General features: G+C 53.1%; 2 protein-coding genes across 3 annotated transcripts; both read right to left on the reverse strand.

Moving 5' to 3' along the window:
• Positions 1-67: 67 nt before the first annotated feature.
• On the reverse strand, positions 68-3675 carry UQCC2 (ubiquinol-cytochrome c reductase complex assembly factor 2). Of its 2 annotated transcripts, none has more exons than XM_071449893.1 (4): positions 3518-3675; positions 1340-1414; positions 942-1011; positions 68-246 (listed from the first exon to the last, which is right to left on the reverse strand). In XM_071449893.1, exons 1-4 carry the CDS (start codon positions 3617-3619, stop codon positions 152-154), a joined length of 342 nt encoding a protein of 113 aa, XP_071305994.1. In that variant the 5' UTR covers positions 3620-3675; the 3' UTR covers positions 68-151. The 2 variants fall into 2 exon arrangements, with proteins under 2 accessions (XP_071305994.1, XP_071305993.1); XM_071449892.1 differs by having other exon boundaries at positions 3482-3663.
• Positions 3676-4846: 1171 nt separating this feature from the next.
• Positions 4847-17802, reverse strand: IP6K3 (inositol hexakisphosphate kinase 3). The gene is made up of 6 exons (XM_071450261.1): positions 17331-17802; positions 13575-13922; positions 9741-9921; positions 8524-8696; positions 7731-7906; positions 4847-6287 (listed from the first exon to the last, which is right to left on the reverse strand). The coding sequence occupies exons 1-6, from the start codon at positions 17425-17427 to the stop codon at positions 5835-5837; spliced, it is 1428 nt and encodes a 475-aa protein (XP_071306362.1). The 5' UTR covers positions 17428-17802; the 3' UTR covers positions 4847-5834.
• Positions 17803-17892: the final 90 nt, after the last annotated feature.

A 17892-nucleotide genomic window follows, 5' to 3' on the forward strand; every position in this document is an offset into this window, starting at 1 on the left:
AGCAGCAAAAAAGGAGGCACTAAATATGAAGAATGTAAAGGGTAGGGTTGAACAAAAATGCTGTTGCTAAGAGGAATAAGTGGTTTTATTCATCATGGCAACACACAGAGCTTCAGGGATATGTACAGTGGAGAAGCTGAGAGCTGGGCCCTCACTTCAAGTCATCCTCGGGTTTCTTGGCAGAGAACTTTTCCCGCAGTCTTTTCCACGTCCCTTTTTTCCTGTCTTCCATCTGTCTCAGAATGTCTGCAAAAAGGAGAAGGGAGACAGAGATGGGGCCAGAAGAAGATAAGCAGGCAAGCAGAGAAATGAAACCCTCTTAAAACAGCTCTGCCTTCCATCTGATTTCCTTTCCTGACTTCTCTTCTTAATGAATTTTCATTCCAGGCCCGAGGCGAGGTTGGTTTCCCTTCCAATCAATGCAGGGAGTCTCTTATCACCAACAACTGATACTCAGTTTCCACGCACTGCAATCAAAGTCAGGAACTGGAGCAGAACAAAGCTGCTCTGGCTCCCAGCTCTGCCCTTCCTAAGGGATGTGGTGAGAGCATTTCTGCATGGGGCACCAGCTCCTTCCCAGGGTCTGACACACAAGGAATACCAAGGGAACTGGAAGATGGTGAAAGAGAAGCTGAGCTCAGTGTTGGGCTGATGTAGCAAATGTGTTCCTTCCACACAGATCCTGCTGTCTGACCCCACAGGGCCTTTGCAAACCCTCTGTGGTTCCTGACAGTGCAAAATCCAATTGATTCCTCACCCCAAAATACTGAGTTACTCCTATTCCTGAACTTACCCCTCATCCAACACCTCCACAGAATTGCAGGCAGCTCCTTGGCACCCTCCAGTCCCAGGGGCTGAGAAGGGATGTGAGGGAGCACCCCAAAAACCAAAACATCCCTTTCCCCTGCCCTGCCCTCTCAGAGCAAGCCCAGCAGCAGTACCTGTAGCCAGGATTGTCCTGCAATCCTCCACTGTCACCCCGGTGAAGGTGGTGTCTTTCAGGCGTGGGTACTTCCCAGGGGAGCAGCAAAAGGAGGGAGAGAGACAAAGAAGTCACTTGTAGTGCATGAAAAAGGCACAAATGTCACCAGCTGGCTCAGTCTGAGAGTGCTTTCAGCTGGGATTCTGTTCATCCACACCAAGAACCAGGCCTGCCCTGCTCACCCAGCAGCTGCCCTGAGTGACCACAGGCACGGCTGCATCATCCACCCCTCAGCTGTCCCTCAGGCATTCCCAGCAATGCTGCCATTCCCAGCAATGCTGCCATTCCCAGCAATGCTGCAGCAGGTGGGGGCTCCCCCCCAGAGAGAGGGGCAGAGGCCAGTGCCTCAACTCTCACCTTGTTTTTGTAGAAGTTGGTGTGGATCCTGACCAAGCTCTCGTACATTTGGTCACAGGCCTCGGGGTCAGGGATCTGCAGGGGACACAAGTGTCACACAAGTCTGGTTTTGCACCTCCACAGCAAAATGCCTCCTTGTTCCAAGGGACAATGGCCATGGGGGAGCAGCTCAGAACTCCCAGTGCACTGCTGGATACTGTCCATCTGCTGTCCTGCTCCAGGCTTTTCCCCTCCATCTCCCACCAGCTCAGCCTGCAGGAATAACAACACCTGGGATTTCCAGAATGGATCTGAAACTCTGCCCCAACAAGATCTGACAGTGAATACACAGCTCCAGAGAACGTTACTGGCTGGTGCTGTGAAATCTGTGGCCCTTCCTGCTGTGAGGCCACTTCTGTCACCTGCCTCATTGTAGGGAATCACCCAGGACAAGGTGCCAGGACTCCCTATAGGGGGCTATAAATAACCTGTAATTGATTAAGGAAATCAGCACAAATGACAGGGAACAGCTTGAAGGGTAACTGGATTTCTATTTCAGCTGGAAGATCCGGCTCACCCCGCTGTCTCTGCCTGGCACAGCCCTTGCTCAGCTGCTTTTCCACTCTACAATGTTTTCCCTGTTGGTTTTTTATTGTGGTAAAATGAGCCCAGCTCACCCCAGAACTCAGTGTTGGTCCATGAATGGTTAAAATAAGAGTAAAAATAACACAAAAGGTGTCAGGATGAAGTAGAAAGAGTAAGGAAAAGGTTTCTGCAGGAGAGAGGACACAGGGACAGCCACATCCCCCTGCAGGTGATCCCCAAGGCTCCAGCAGATCCAGCCATTAAAAGGGTGGCACAAACAGCATCTCTCTCCTGGAAATCCAGCAAATCTCATTTCATTAGATGGCTAAAGAAGCCCTGTGGCTCTAGTTCCCCTCTTAGAAGCTCCTCCTGCCAGCACATTCAGCCTCTCCACGCACAAATTGCCACCGCTGCTGCAGGCATCAATTCAGATTTCCAGGATCAGTGGCAGCTTTGGGATCTTGGAGCCAACTGGTGCAACACATTAAGCTGTCCTGAGCATATGGAAAAGCAATAAAACCCTTCCCAAAATGCCTGCTGCAGACTATTCTGGTCACCAGTACAGGATTAGGAGCATCTAATGGCCCCTTGTGGTCTAAAGTGCATCTCTGGAACAATGTTTTTATGCTAAGAAAGGGCACATTTGCATTCTGCAGCAACACCTCCGCGCCTGGGAAGGTCTGCAGCCAAGTCAGGCAGCAGATTCCCTAATTTATTTCAGCAGCAAAGCCTAAACTCCAAGAGAATTACAGCTGGAGGCGGAATTCAATTGTACAACCGCTGCATTCCATCAGTGTCAGGCAGTGCTGCAGCATCCCATCATCCCAGCCTCGAGGTAAGGACATCACAGGAATTAACTGGATTCCAGCAGGGCTGACAAATTCCCAAAGCCCTGTACCCCACTCCCACAACCACAGGAACGGGCTTCTCCAAAGAACATGGTGTAAAGGGTGCAAGAACTGGGTATAAACCTTTGGCAAGGGCACCAACCAGGTGTCTTGGGTCCAAACTGTCCTAGTCAGAAATTGTCCTGGGCACGCACCAGGTGTCCTGGGTACAAATTGTCCCGGTCAGAAATTGTCCTGGGCACACACTAGGTGTTCTAGGTACAAATTGTCCTGGGCACAAACCATTTATCCTGAGCACTAACCAGGTGTCCTAATCACAAAACCCAGGTGTCCCAGTTACAAAACTCAGTGTCTCGGGTACAAACCCGGTGTCCCGGCTACCAATCATTTGTCCCAGGTACAGCCCAGGTGTCCCGGGCGCAGTTTGCCCATGGAGGCACAAGCCCGTGGGCGGTATTCCAAAGCCTTCCCGGGATGCGCGTTCCAAATTCTGCCGAGCCCGGCCCGGGAGCAGCCGGACTCCATCACCCCTGGAGCTCCCGTTCCCTTCCAGCTCTAATATTCCACGAAGCCCCGAGCACAGCCCCCTACAGCCCAGCGAGCCCCAGGGCAGAACCGCGTGTGAGCCCCGAACCCCGCGCTCCGCCCCGGCCCCTCAGAGCCCCCGCCGGGCCGCTCCCCGCGCCCTCCCAGGCCGGCGCCGCGGCGGTGCCGCCCTCCCGCCCCTCACCGGCGTGTTCTCGCCCTCGCGGAAGGCCTGCGCCACCTTCTGCCGCAGGAAGGAGCCCAGGTCCCGCTGCTGCTTGGTCTCCTCCACCGGCCATTCCTCGCAGAGCCGCAGGAAGCGCCGGTACCGGCTGGCGGCCATGGCGCCGGGTCACGTGCGCCGGGGGTCACGTGGCGCCGCCGCCGGGTCACGTGCGGGCGCGGCTGGGCGGGAACGCCTGAGGGGGGAGAATCGTGAGGGGGGCGTCGGGTCCCAGAGTGCGCCCGGTGCCCGCCTTGTGGGCAGCCCGGAGCGTTGGGAGCCGCACCTCCAGCCGTGAGGGCTCCAACACCGCCCCGCGCAGCCCCTTCCAAAGCCTCACCGCCCTTTCATTGAGGAAATTCTAACCTGAGCCTCCCCTGGCTCAGCTTGAGGGTGTTTTCCCTCGTCAAGTCCCTTGGGAGCAGAGCACGACCCCCTCCGGCTGTCCCTTCCTGTCAGGGAGTTGTGCAGAGACAGAAGGTTCCCCCTTGATCCCCCTTTTCTCCGGTCTGAGCCCCTTTCCCAGCTCCCTCAGCCTCCGCTGGGGCTCCAGACCCTTCCCAGCTCCCTCAGCCTCTGCTGGGGCTCCAGACCCTTCCCAGCTCCCTCAGACACTCCTCGCAGGATTTACGATGGTTTGAGTTGAAGGAATCCTAAATTCCATCTCATCCCACCCCCTGCCATGGCAGGGACACCTTCCACTATCCCAGGTTGCTCCAAGCCCCGTCCAACCTGGCCTTGGACACTGCCAGGGATGGGGCAGCCACACTGTGCAGGTGTATGAGAGGTGAAAAAGGAGGAAACATGGAGATTTTTCTAATTATTCAGCTAACAAGTTGTTTTGTGTGCAGCAATGAAGAGTGAGGGGCTGCCCAATGAGCCGTCCTGGCTGTGGTGTCACACCCAGACTCGTCTCATCCATCCCATGTCCTGCTGTGCACCCTGAGAATGCTCAGGTGGCTCCGTACAAACTCATCCACAAAGCCACAAAGTCTTATCACAGACTTCTGCTGTGAGCCAGGACAATCTGTGGCTCGACCCCTATTGAAATTGAGTGTCTGTGGCTTTTTTTTTTACAATTTGTGGTCACGCAATAACCCAACACTGAACAAGAGGCTTCCCAGGTGGACTCCGGGCCAAGCAAAACACACAACTGGGCCAGATGTCTTAAATTTTCCAACTATAAATTGCAGCAGCTCCCCAGCTTTGTGCTGTAAATCCAAGCAAAGTGTCTCCCTTGGGATCTGGTGTTTAAACCCATGGCAATAACAGCTCTCTTAAAAAATGATGGGCTTAAACAAAGGATAAATGTACCTCAAGGATGCTGCAGGAGGAGAAAAAGAGATGGACAGTGGTGGGAGTTACTTCCACAATTTTATTTATATCCCCTCTCCCCAGTAGTGGAGTTCTGTAGCTCTATTCCTTGTGCAAGGACTTCTCCTTCAGATTTCCCACACCATGCAGGAAGGAATTGTGTTTGTTCCATCATGATAATAAAATCTGTCCACAAAAGCTGTAAACATTATTTTTAGAGTCTTTTGTTACTGTCTCCTTCAAACACACACACACACACACACACATACACACACACACACACACAGTATTAGTATCAAAGAATTTCTGGGTGACCTTTGACATCCAGTCCCTGACTCAATCTCACAGTTTTTTTCTTTTTTTCTTGTTGGTTTGTTTCTTTAAGCAAAAATCCCTTGATGTGAATGTTTTTTGTGGCTGATACCTGACAGAGTCATTGCATTCCCACACCTCCAGCCCCAGTGGAGCCTCTTTCCTAGAAAATCCGTGGAAAATTCCCTGTTATAACCCCACAGGGATGTTAAATCTTGGTGAGGTGCATCTCTTGGTCTGAACACGTGCACAGAGAATCCCGACCAGGGGCACTGGGAATGTTGGAGGGTGTTTTTCCCTCCCACCTGAGCAGGAGCAGGAAGGGAAGCTCCAAATGGAAGCTCCATCTGTTCATTCCTGCCTCAAACCCCCTCCTCCCGCTCGGCTGCGGGGCGAGCATCTCCTGGTTTATCATTAAGACTCTTCCCAAGTAATGCTTTCTTTGGCTCACAAATAAATCAAGGACAGCAGTAAAACCAGAAAGGAAAATAAATCTTCTGATGGATGGCAGAGAGAGCAGATTCTTCCAGCTCTCTGCTTTCCACGCTTCAGTTCAGTGATGGCACACGGAAAATTTTCAGCACTTCCCGACTGATCCGTGCTCATTCCGTGCCACATCCAGCGGCTGGAGGGTCCCACACAGCCGACCCCAGGAGGGATTTTCAGGGCTATCAGTCATTAGGAAATCCAGGCCGTTTCACAGAAATTCTCACTTCCCTTCCAACAGGCTCTGAAGGATTTTGATGAGGTTCTCCAAGCCAAAAATGTAGCCGTGGTCCGGCCCATCGTAGGGGGTGGGGTTGGGATTGCTCTTGGAGCCTTTGAAGGTGGTGTGGGCAAAGTCTATCATCCTCACATCCACCCTGGAGGGGTTTGTGCCGTGAGTTTTTGGGAAGGGGAGGTGTTGATCCGCACTCTCCTTGTGCTCCTGCCCGTCGTAAATGATGAGGAGGGAGCTGGAGTAGAACCTGTAGGAGCTTTGCTTCCTGATCACCGCCAGCAAGGCCTTGAGGCGCAGGATGATGGGCTCCAGCAGGTCGGTCCTCAGCTGGTTCCCGTTGCACAGGAACTGCCGCAGGGTCTGCCGGAATCCCTCTGGGGAGAGCTTCCTGCCGTAGTATTTGTCTTTGCACAGGAAATGGCCAGTGTCTGCCTGGTAAACCTGCAAGGGGACGGAGGAATAATCCATAAAATCATCCTGGCTTGTGAGGGATTCACGAATGATGCCTCACACGCCCTTATAGCAAGCCCCACCACCACAACCAGCTCTATCCCAAGACCATAACCAACAGCACCCCAATTAGCCCAAGCTTCCAGATAGGGATCCGCTGCCAATGACACTGAATAAAGATTTTAGCCTTTATATTTTTCAAATCCTGTGCTGCCAAATTAGTGCCTAACTCTAAACTTCATATAACTACTTTGGTAGTTAACACTTTACACTGACACACTTTGGTCAGACAAAACAATTCCTCCAGGCCTGGAACCCAAGGACACCCTACAGCCTCAGGCCCTGAAAAGTACAAACAAAAGTAAATTGGGGAGGAGCAAACTGGGAGTATATGACTTCATTACCTAAAGCTCTAATTGGAGAATTAACCCCTGATACGAAAATAGACCAAGCTTATATCTGTCTGAAAATCTTGTGACCCTCTTCCATTTTGGGTGTAGCCTCTGGGAGACTTTTGCCTGCCCAAGGTGTATCTATTATTTTAATAAATACCTACTTTATTCTCATAACTCTGTCTAGCCTCTGTTCTAGGTAGCCACTCCAAGGATCAATATGACCACTGAAGTTCAACTCTGCAGTTATGAAGATGCCAGAGATCAGAAAAGGACATGGGTTTTGACTTTATATTTTTAGATTTATATTCTATTCTCATTATCCTTCAGGCAGGGTTTTGAAACCTGCTTGAGAATAGTGAGTGAGGGAAACACATGGTTTGAGTTTCCAGGAGGAAGGATGGGGATTTCCAGCAGGAGAAATTTAGTTCAAAATGAACCCCTGGCTCTCACAGCTCAGTGAAAACACAACTGGGGCAACGTGGTGCTTTTGGGGTTTTTTTGTGCAGCAGCCAAGAGCTGAGCAGGAATCTGTGTGTAAAAGCAGCTTCTCAGATGGGGTGAAGGGTTCCAGCTGCTCACACTGGTGGCAGTGGCACAGGGGAAAGGTTACCCTACATGTGCCATATTTGAGAGGACATAGAGCTGTATGGCCGTGGGAATCCTTAAAATCAGAGGGTTTCTTCCTAATATCTTGCTAGATATACTTTTCTGTAGCTTAGGGAGTTGTTCTATCCAAGGGGTAATACACAGAGCATTGTTCTATTGTCCTTACTTTCAACTTATATAACTTTTCTGCTGACAAATCTTAAGGCTATTGCTCAGTTCTGCTGTTTCTGAGGCCTGCCTTTTGCAGCTTTCCCAAACCTCTCTGCTTTTAAGGATTCCCACAAGTGGCCACTTTTTACAGCCTGTATTTGAGAGCGAAAAGAGAATAAAACTGCTTCAATTCACGCCAGCCAAGAACCCCTGGAGATCCCAGCTTGGTTCCAAGCGAGGAACCAAGGGGGGAACCAACACCCCGAGGGGACGGAGGCTTTACCTGCATCCCACAGATGCGCACGCCCAGGGATGCCGAGGTGCTCTGCTCGCATTTCTTGATGTGCCGAGCTTTCTTCTCCTCTGAGGCGTCATCCCCGTGCTGCCGAGTGCCCATCTTCAGGTCCAGGATGCAGGGATAGCTGTACTTGGACACCACGTTTTCCAGCAGGAGAAACTCTGAGCGTGACTTAAGGGAAACCCAATGCTTTGAAATTCTAATTGAAAGAGGCCTTAAATCAAAGCAACTGCTGACACTCTCCAGAACAGCTCACAACTGTAATGAGACTTTCTCAGCCAATTTCTCCAAGGTGTCATTGCTATGGGCCTCTCGCTGCCAATTCCAGTTAATTTACTGTACTACAGCCCTACCAATTAAAGCCCCAACAGCTCCATTCTCCAGTGACACCGTAGCCCTGGGCTGTCACTCTGACACCTTCCCTAGGTGCTGAGCTCGCTCCGGTGGGTGGGGGAAGTTGTTAAACTCTATTACCCACATGACTGGTGGGTAATGAAGTGTAATAGGAAAATAAAAGGCGAGGCAGCTGCTAATTCCTGTATAGTTGTGTTTTTAAATGTATGCCAAGGGGATCTTTGACTTCTGCTGAGAACTCTTTATGGGAAATGGGTTTTTTTTCCTTTCTCTTTTTTTTTGTAGAAGATAACAGAGAATATTCCTTATTTTCCCAGAGTCTGTGCAGAGGAGGGAATGCATTCCCCTGCAATAAACCCTACACTGATTCCCAGCTGTTATCAGTGGCCAGGGCTGTGCTGGGGGGAGGGAGGAGAAAGGATACGATGAAGTTTGTTCTCATTGTGCTTGGAGGACATGCGGTTCAGGTGCTGCCGGTGACAGTGCAGTCCCCAGGGGTTGTAGCTCTTCCTTTCTGCTTGCTTCCCATTTGCATCCTCCAAAAGGGAATCTGTGTGGTACTGAAGGTCTGTCCTCAAAAGCATCTTCCCAGGGCAGCTAGACAAAGCACACAAAGGGACACGTCAGGTTTATAAGCTCCAGAGGAGAATATTCTCTTCCTTATTTTTTTTTTTTTTCCTGTAGAGCCTCAAACTTGATAAGGTGGATTTTCAGGGACTCTCAAAGGAACTATATTGATCATACCCAACCTGCAGAGATCCTTTGTTACTCCATAACAGTAATTTTCAGAAAGCCAGCTATTGCTGCCTGCCAATACTTTTCTTTCATTATAATTTAAAGAGTGCTGGCTCCCTTGAAAAGCCATTCACAGCCCCAGCTGCCAGGGATCTCTATTTATCCACCTAATGGGCACAGCTCAGGCAAATGGTCCAACAATGGGAATGATTCCCAATTTGGAAGGGCTGGCTCCAAGGAGGGGAGGGAGGAAAGAGTGATGAGAAGATCTGTTCTCCTTGGGGGGTCATTCCTTGGTCTTGCTCATCCCAACTCCACCACTCCCATCACTCCAAAGGCAGCAGGGATATTCCACCTCCAGTCCTGGGTGGCCCAGGGCTGCTCTGAACCACTTTGGGATGAAGGATATCCTGCAGAAAACCTCTGTGAGGCAGAGGGGCTGGGAGCACTGGGTGCCTTCCTGGGAGAGCTCTGCCCTGGGGTGGGATGGGATGGGATGGGATGGGATGGGGTGGGATGGGATGGGATGGGATGGGGTGGGATGGGATGGGATGGGATGGGATGGCACTGAAACCCCTCTGTTGCCAGCAAAGGGACATTCCATGCTCAGTGACTGTTCTCCCATGGCCTCTCCTCTCCTGGAGCCTGCTGTGCTCCAAGGAATGGGGTTTAGAGCAGAATTTGAGGCAGATATTTGAACAACAACATCCCAGATCCACCTCACTCTGTCCCCACACCAGGGGAGGAGCAGAACCACATACACAGGGCTTGGCTCTGCTGTTCTTCACCTTGGCTGGGTCCTTTAGCCCTAAACCCACAGCTGGACCACCAAACCCATCCCAAACCATCCCAAACCACCCTACCCAAGTGGCAGATGCCAGCCAGGAGGACTGCAGGGACCTTCACCTGTCTTTGAAGGTCTTGGTGACCTGGGTGTGGCTCCACTTGCATTTGTGCCACAAGGTGACAGCGGGGTCCCCTCCGGCGCTGTCCAGGCGGCCGCAGGCGTCGGGCTGGCCCAGGCCAGGGCTCGCAATCAGGGTCAGGTTGCCCAGGCTGTCCTTCTTGAGGTGCACAGACACAATGCCTGGACAGAGGGGAAAACAAAGGAGACAGGGATGAGCCCATGGGGTAGCACAGAGGCCTGGCCACCACCTCGGTGTTTTGGTGGCCTTTCACTGATCCCACTCTGATTTCAAGCCCAATAAAGCATCATTAGGCTGTGACCCTGGAAAATACTCTCAGGATTTTCAAGTGTTCCCCCTCTCGAGGCTCAGTTTGAAATCTGCCTCCTCTGAACCCCACACTCCTTTGTGCCCCATCCCTCAGAGCTCTGCTGTGCCCCAGGTGACCCAGAAAAGCCCCCCAGTCCAGATCAGGAGCTCCCAGCTTATTTATCACAAGGGATTTAAGTGCTTTTTAAAGGCAGCACAAGACTGGAACCACTTTTCATTGGCAGGAAGCAAAGGGAGGGTTGGGGACAAGGCATTTTCCAAGGACACCCAGCATGCCAACTGCCCCGAGAGCAGGGCAGGGATGTGGCCATGGGCTGGCAGCGCTGCCCACACATTGTCATGGCCATGTCCTTCCCCTAGCACCAAGACCAGCACCCAGATATCCCACGGGGGGGTTGGAGTGTCGCACCTCCTGTTTTTGTGCCCTCCAGGGACCAGGACTGTGCCCGGAGGTTATTTTTTTCCACCCTGAATGCTTAAAACACCATTCTGCATTTGAACATTGCAATTTTCCCTGACTCTGACAGGAATCACAGGGCTCAAATGCCAGCCAGTCCAGCACGGATTTAGCCCAACACGAGCCCATCCTTGGCACGGGGCCGGCTGTCTGCGCGTCTCAAGTGACAGCGCAGGAATGGCCACGGATCGCGCTGCCGCCGGCTCTGACCTTTCTGGGAAGGGCTGATAACGCCAGCCCCGCTCCCGCAGCTCCGCCACGGCTCCGGGGGCGTCCTCAGAGCACAGCTGCACCACGGGAAGTTTAGGTTAAATGTTATTAAAAAAATAATAATTCCTCACTGAAAGAGTGATTGGGCACTGCAGTTGTCTGCCCAGGGAGGTGGTGGAGTCACCGTGCCTGGGTGTGTTTAAAAAAGGGTGGATGGGGCACTCAGTGCTGTGGTTTAGGTTAGGTCACAGGTTGGACTTGGTGATCTCAAAGGTCTTTCCCAACCTGGTTCATTCTGTGATTTGGGGCTTGGGGGGCTGCCAGCTCCCAGAGAGGACAGGGACCAGGGACAGGGCAGTGGGACCAGCAAAAGCAGAACTGGAAAGAGCCCAGTTGGGGACATGGGGAGCTGGGCTGGATCCAGCTGTGTCCAGGGCATCCTCACCGGGTCTGCTGGGCATGTGGGGAGATGATCTCAGCAGCTTAACAAACACTCCTGCTCTCCCCAGCAAAGGTGCCAAAGCAAATAAAGGTGCAAAGCCCCTTCTCTCCATTCCACGAGCGATTCCAGGGAGCAAACACTGGGCAGAGGCTTTGCCTCCTGTGCCTGCCGGGCTCTGCTGCCTCAGGGCTTTCCCCACCTGAACTGTCCCTGCAGCCACCCCTGCTGGTCTGGGGTGCCCATCCCTCCCCAGGTCCTGCACCCCAAAACCTTGGGTTTGGATGCTTTTCCCTCACCACAGCCATTCCTGGTCCTTTCTGCTGTACAATCAGCATTATTGTGAACAGGCTGGGTTAAATGGGCTGACTTTACACAGAAATGGGGGGGAAATCTACCCAGGCTGCTCTGCCAAGGGAGCTGAGGGGCTGCAAACCTTCATTCAGGGAAAAAGGAATATTTTTAGCCCTCCCAACCCTCTGTGGTGAGCTCAGGGAGTTCCATCTTGCTCAGACTCCAGCATTACCTTTTCCTTGAGTCCTATTCTTAAAAAAATCCATATTTCTGAGAGCAAACAAATCTCCTCTCAGCCTGGATGACTGCTTCACATTTTCAGGGGATGTAGGCATAGAAAAAAAAAAAAAAAAGCCAACATGTCTTCCCCTAAATCAAAGCCTTTTTCATTTTAAAAAGTCACAGGGAGGCGACCAGAGCCCTCAATTGCAAACACCATAACCTTAAAAACTGTCCCAGTTCCTGCCTGCAGTCAGCAGGGCTGTGCTCATTTGCATAGTGCTGACGGGCTGGCCCCAAAAAACTTATATATAGCGTGAAAATAAGAGTTGTTAACTATCAGCCATTAATATGAAAATTAATGGGGAGATTTTCAAAGGCGAGAACCGAGCGTTAAATTGGAAGGGAATGTGATCCTCTCCCTCCTCCCAGCTGGAAATTCAGTCCTCAAAAAAACCTACAGCTCAGCCTGGAAAGTGTTTTTTGTCTCCTGGGGGGATTCCATGGGGGTTTGCAGGTGTCCTGCCATGACCTGTGTGTGGCAGACAACCCCCAGAGCTCCTCCTTTGCTGCAGTGGGCAAACATCTCTGCAAAGCCTTTGGGTGCCTGTCTGTGCTGGCCTTTGGTGTCACTGACACCCCAGTGCCTCTCCTGCTGGCACCAGCCAGGAGCCAGAGGGTATTTCTGGGTGCTGTCACCACACTGGTGGCATCCAGAGGCTCTCAGGAGGTTTCACTCTGTAACTCTGCCCTCGTGGGTTTATTTTTGTGTTTACAGGCGCATTCATCTACGGCCAAGGGCCTGGGAACCTGAGCAGAACTGGGCTGGAAAACAAGCCCAGCATCCCCCTGGGAGCTCAAGTGGGACAAGGCAGAGCCTTCAAAGGGGGTAAAAGTCGGTCCTGAGGTCACCAAAGTGCCTGATATGGGTGAGATGAGCAGGAAAAGCCACGGGCTCGGCGTGAGGCTTGAATGATATTTGATCCCCATTGTGGAGAATGTCATCATTACACAGAATGTCACCATTGCACAGAATGTGACCATTACATAATGGTCCCAGGGCCGTTCCCACAGCCCAGAAATAGAGATGAGGTACATGGATACGTGTGGATGGGGGATGGAGCCACCGGGATCATCCCCCTCATCATCCTCACAGTTCCACCTCTTTAATTGCCTGGCATCAGGGCTGGGACAGCCAGGAGAGGAATAAACCTCTGAGCCCAATGCCAGATTGGAGAATTGCTTTTTAATTACCCCTCATCATAAAATTCTGTGGGATTTGAAATAGGAGAAGACACAAAGGTTTGAATAACCAGGGCGCCCCTGGACTGGTTAAACTGGGACTGTTTAACAGCAAGGGCCCAGTGCTGCAGCACCAAACCCCAGCTCTGCCACAGGAAACCGCTCAGAGGAAACTTTTCTCCCTTAAGCATCTTTTTAATATTGCCCCATAAATCTGCAGAGGCCCCTGACTTTCTGGGAAAGGGAGAGATTGGGCTGGAAGCACATTGGAGCCGTGGCTGACTGAGCTCTTTGCTGTAACGCCGAAGGACCAAGAGATATTTTAAGTTTTTACGTGACAACCAAGCTTCTCGCCTCCCCCAAAAGCCAGGGTCAGGAGCTTTATGAGCAGCACGAGCCTGGCAGTAAAAGCAGAAAATACTTAAGGAATAAGAAAGAGAAGGGAGGGAGGATGTCTTGAAAAAATGCTGGGGCTGCTCTCCCAGTGCTGCTTTCCAGGGGCTGAGAGATTCAGCTGGGAAATGGGGTCAGGGATGGGGCAGCAAGATGAGGCACAGGCAGGAAAACCCTCACTTGAGGAAAGGCCTCACCTGCAGCAGCTGGGGATGCTTTTTAGGAGGGTGAGAGCTCTGTGCTCCCCTTACCTTTGTACTGGGGCGTGAACTGCCTCATGGCCAGGGGCAGGGACTCGTAGAAGCTCAGCTCCTGCGACACCAGGGGCTTGCAGATGGTGTGCTCATCGTAGGTCAGCATGCTGGTGTGGCCTCCCACCTGGTGCACAAAGGGCTGCAGGAGCACAGCAGCCCTGGGCTCGGCAGGGCTCTGACCCACCATGGTGCCAGGCACAGCCCAGGGGGCTGCAGACCCCTCAGCAGCAGCACACGGAGCTGGCAAACAAAGGCTGGCACGGGCAGGGCTGGGCCAGTTTTCACCCACTCTGGTGTTTCCCCCACGCTGGGTTTTCCTCCACGCTGGCCTTTCACCAATGGAATCTGCAAAGCAGAGGGAATGAAGGAATTAGAGGAGAAGGGTCACCCAGCAGCTGGGTGGGATGAGATCTATCAGTGCCCGGGGGCTGGCACAGAGAGTCCAGGGAAGCCCCAGTTTTGATCTGCTGGGGACAAGAGACAGCGATCAGAGGAGCTGTGAATTAAAGCAATGACCTCATCAAGGCAGGGGATCAGGGATTAACACAGTGCACTGATGCTGTGGAACACCCCCAGTTTGTCCCACAGGCCATGCCCGAGTGGTGCCAGGCCTTCCCTTGGACATTCCCTGCACAGCAGAGTTGCTGCAAAGCCCCTGCAAGTCCCCAGGCACTCCCTTGCTCTCCAGCACTGCAGGAGGGGTGAGCAGCAATTCCTGCAGCTTCCAGAGCAAGCTCAGTTTGGGACATTGGCTGGCATTGAACACCTGAGCAGCAGCAGCAGCGTTTCCTTCCCAGGCTGACACCCAGCAGGGGATGTGGATGTGCCACAGCAGCACCCACAGGGCTCACACCCAGCTCTCCTCCCTGCCCCCAGCCATGGATCCCTCCCTGATTCCAGAAATTCCTCCTTGATTCTCACAGCCACAAGTCTCAGCTCTAAAGCAGCAATGTAGGAAAACCACAGAGCACATCCGTGGTGCATCCCCAGCAGCAGCAACCACCAACACCTGCTCCTTCTCCATTCCTCACAGGAAACCCATGGACAGGTCCTGGAAATCAGGAATTGAATCCCACAGGCACCAAGGATGGCAAAAAGGAGCTGATGGTGCTGGCTTCACACCAGAGATGGACACTCCACATCCCAGACTCACAGGAATAGGAAAAAATCATTAAAATCATCATTTGAGGAGGGGTCCATGGCAGCACAGGCCCTTTCTCCTGATTGCTCCTCCTTCAGCACAACCTGGGGAGCTTTGCAGCCCATTTTTGCCAGCAGAACCCCAGTGCAGGGGACAAGGATGCCTTTGCAAGATCCAGTTGTGCCAGGAAAGCCTCCAGATGTGCTGCCAGCTGAGCAGCTCCACCCCTGCCAGCCCCACGGGACAGATGTGACCCGGGCAGCGCTGCCACCCCTCCTTGTGCAGCAGCAGAGGGGTGGTGGCACCTCCTGGAGGCACCTGGAGCTTCCCCAGGTGGGCAGAGCTCTGTGGGAAGGGCTTTCCCTGGAGCTGCACCATTCCCCACGCTGCAGGAAGGATCCAGAGCTCAGCAGTTGGATCTTTCTGGGTCCTTTCCAACTCGGATATTCTGTGATGCTCAAATCTCCCCTGCCGGGGTTAACCCCAAGGGAAAAGCACCTGGTGCAGGTTCCTGCTTTGTTCCCCACCTGGAGCAGGGGCATGGAGTGGGCTAAAGGCAGGGAAGAGCCACTCCCACCTCCCAAGGCTCCTTTATCTCCCCCAGGGTGGGGTTTTCCCCATTATTCCTCCTTGGAGAGGAATTCCTGCTCTACAATTACCTTTCCCCAAAGAACAAAGCCCGGCCCCCGAGCCCAGCGCTTTCCAGCCGGGAAGAAAGCGGCTCCTCGGAGCTTTCCTGGGCGGTAATAAAAGCATTTGGTTAAGTTGTGGCAATTTTTAAAGAGGATTTTCCGCCTCGGGAGCCGCAGGTTTGTTGTGGTTTGTTTTGTGTAGCTTTGCCCCCCTCCCTCCCTTTCCATCCCATCCTTAAAAAGAAGGAGAAAAGCCAAAAGCAAGCGGATTTGTCATAACACCTCTTTGGAGCAGGAAACAACATGACTTAAATCCTTTCTTGCTTCTGAGACAGTCCAAGGCTCAGACTCAGCTGCCACAACCCCCTGACAGCTCTGGCAACTTTAGCATTGCAAAGGGAGTCGGGGAAAAAACATCCACAATTTGATAAAGCTCCCGAATGTTTTCTCCCAAGCAAAACTCAGAGCAGGATTTGCAGTAGGAGAAGGAGGTTCTTTTCTGGGAGTTTCTGCTGGGAAGCAGCTCATCCATTCGGAGCAGATAAATGTTCCTGTGAACACTGAGCTCCCCTGAAACAAGACACTGGAAATAAATCACTTCCACTGGCTCAAGGTATCGCAAATGCCAGGAGATATTTACGTCACTAAAAATACACAGAATTACAGATAAATCCAGACCCTCCAAGAAAAACCAGAATCTGTCAGCATTTTTCCTCCAGCTAAAGCAAAAGCAGCTCAGGTGCTGCAGGTGGAGGTGAGCCTGGAAATATCAGGGAAGGAGGATATGGAGAACATTCCTCTGCATAGAGGAGAAATATTCCATTCTCCAGCAAAGGGATGGGGCTGTGGAGAAACCAGGGAAGGTGTCCCTGCTCCTGGCAGAGCTGGAGCTGAATGAGTTCTGCCCCAGTGCTGGGGACAGCGCTGCTCCCCTGGCACTGTCACCTCCCACCCTGCTCCCAGGCAGGGCCAAATGTCACAGGAGTCTCAGTGAAACAGGTTGTTTATCCCAGCTCCAAACCGAGCCAAAAGGAACTGGGCAGCTTCAATTCTCTAATCTTTGAGTGGCACTTACCCCATTCATCCCATCCCATCCCATCCCATCCCATCCCATCCCATCCCATCCCATCCCATCCCATCCCAAACAGGCCCCAGGGGAATGCACAGCCAGGCCAGAAACACCCAGGAATATTAAAATACAAAATCCCTCTAAAAACAAGAGCTCTGTGCTCTCAGTGTCACCCCTCGTGGCCACCTCCCTGCTCCTGGAGCATCCCAGAGCTCCAGAGCCGGGTTCCAAGCACTGCACTGCAGATTCTTTGCTTCATTAAAAGGTAAGAAAAGCACGTGGCCGAGATCTGTGTGTGCACAGCTGCCAGTGCTGGAGCTCACCTGGAGCCACAACCAGCCCTGCATGGAACCCCAGAGCTGGGACCCAGTGCCACCACAGACCCACCAGGGACCCAGTGCCACCACAGGCACAGTAACAGCAGAGAACCCAGTGCCATCATGGACACAGTGCCACCAGGGACCCAATGCCACCACAGGCACAGTAACAGCAGAGAACCCAGTGCCATCATGGACACAGTGCCACCACAGGACCTGGTGCTACCACAGACACAGTAACACCAGAGGATCTGGTGCCACCACAGGATCTGGTGCCACCACAGGACCTGGTGCCACCACACTCTGCAGAAAAGGGCACAGGCTCCCTCACCCCCCTGCCCACTCTGCCTCCCACAGCACCTCCCTCCCCTCCTCCCAGCCCAACACTTTCCAGCCATCTTCCACCATGGAGAACCGAGAGCCACCAGCTCCAGGGTCACTGCAGAGATTCCCTCCAGCCCCAAGTGCTGCCTGTCCCCGCTGCTCCCGTCCCTTCCCCCCTGCCAGAGCCTTCCTGCCAACCTCCCAGGCACCTCCAAAGCTGTGCCCATCCTGCCCCATCCCTCCTGCCCTGGCATCCAGCCCGGAGCTCACCTGGTGCTGCAGGTGCCCACCGGGGGCTGCCTGGGCCGGGCTTCTCGCTGCTTCTCGCTGCAGCTCCAGAGGGAGCAATGAGGGAACATTTGGGCATGGCCCGAGTGCGTCGGCGCTGGCAGGAGCCCGGAATGTCCAGCTGACATTCCAGGGGGCTGTGCTAGGGAGGGACAGCCTGGCCGGGACAGGCAACAGCCGCGTGTGAGGGAAAGGGAACGGAACGAGAGGAGCCGGCTGCACGCCCCGGCTGCCTTGGGAAATCGGCTCTCCAGGAAAACAACTGGGGAGTTGTTTTTGTCCATCTGTTTTCCACGGAACTCCCCCCTCAGCTCGGGTTTGTCACCTCCCTGCAGACTGGGCTGACACTGGGAGAGGGATGGAGCTTCCCAGAGCTCCCAAACCACACAGGGAGATGCAGGAGGAGAGGCACAGGGGGTGACAGGGGCTGGGGGCCACCAAATCCCCTCTGTGCCAAAGGAAGGGTGTGGGCAAAAGGAGGGGAAGGCTGGGACTTGCCCAAAGCTGGGTAGGAGGTGAGTGGATCCAGAGCTCCAGCCCTGCC

Source organism: Agelaius tricolor, unplaced genomic scaffold (assembly GCF_023055355.1).
Source record: "Agelaius tricolor isolate 1412-34295 unplaced genomic scaffold, bAgeTri1.0.p SCAF_30, whole genome shotgun sequence".
In the NCBI taxonomy this organism is placed as follows: Eukaryota; Metazoa; Chordata; class Aves; order Passeriformes; family Icteridae; genus Agelaius; species Agelaius tricolor.

Bases quoted from the DNA above. Each gene is read 5' to 3' on its own strand.
- UQCC2 (XM_071449892.1), bottom strand. From the start codon at position 3,619: ATGGCCGCCAGCCGGTACCGGCGCTTCCTGCGGCTCTGCGAGGAATGG. The intron at 1,415-3,481 runs GTGAGGGGCGGG...TGTCCCCTGCAG, and splicing joins GCGAGGGCGAGAACACGCCG to ATCCCTGACCCCGAGGCCTG. The intron at 247-941 runs GTACTGCTGCTG...TCCTTTTTGCAG, and splicing joins CAGGACAATCCTGGCTACAG to ACATTCTGAGACAGATGGAA.
- IP6K3 (XM_071450261.1), bottom strand. From the start codon at position 17,427: ATGCCCAAATGTTCCCTCATTGCTCCCTCTGGAGCTGCAGCGAGAAGC. The intron at 9,922-13,574 runs GTAAGGGGAGCA...CCCTCTGTCCAG, and splicing joins GTTCACGCCCCAGTACAAAG to GCATTGTGTCTGTGCACCTC. The intron at 6,288-7,730 runs GTAAAGCCTCCG...GTCCCCTTGCAG, and splicing joins TGCGCATCTGTGGGATGCAG to GTTTACCAGGCAGACACTGG.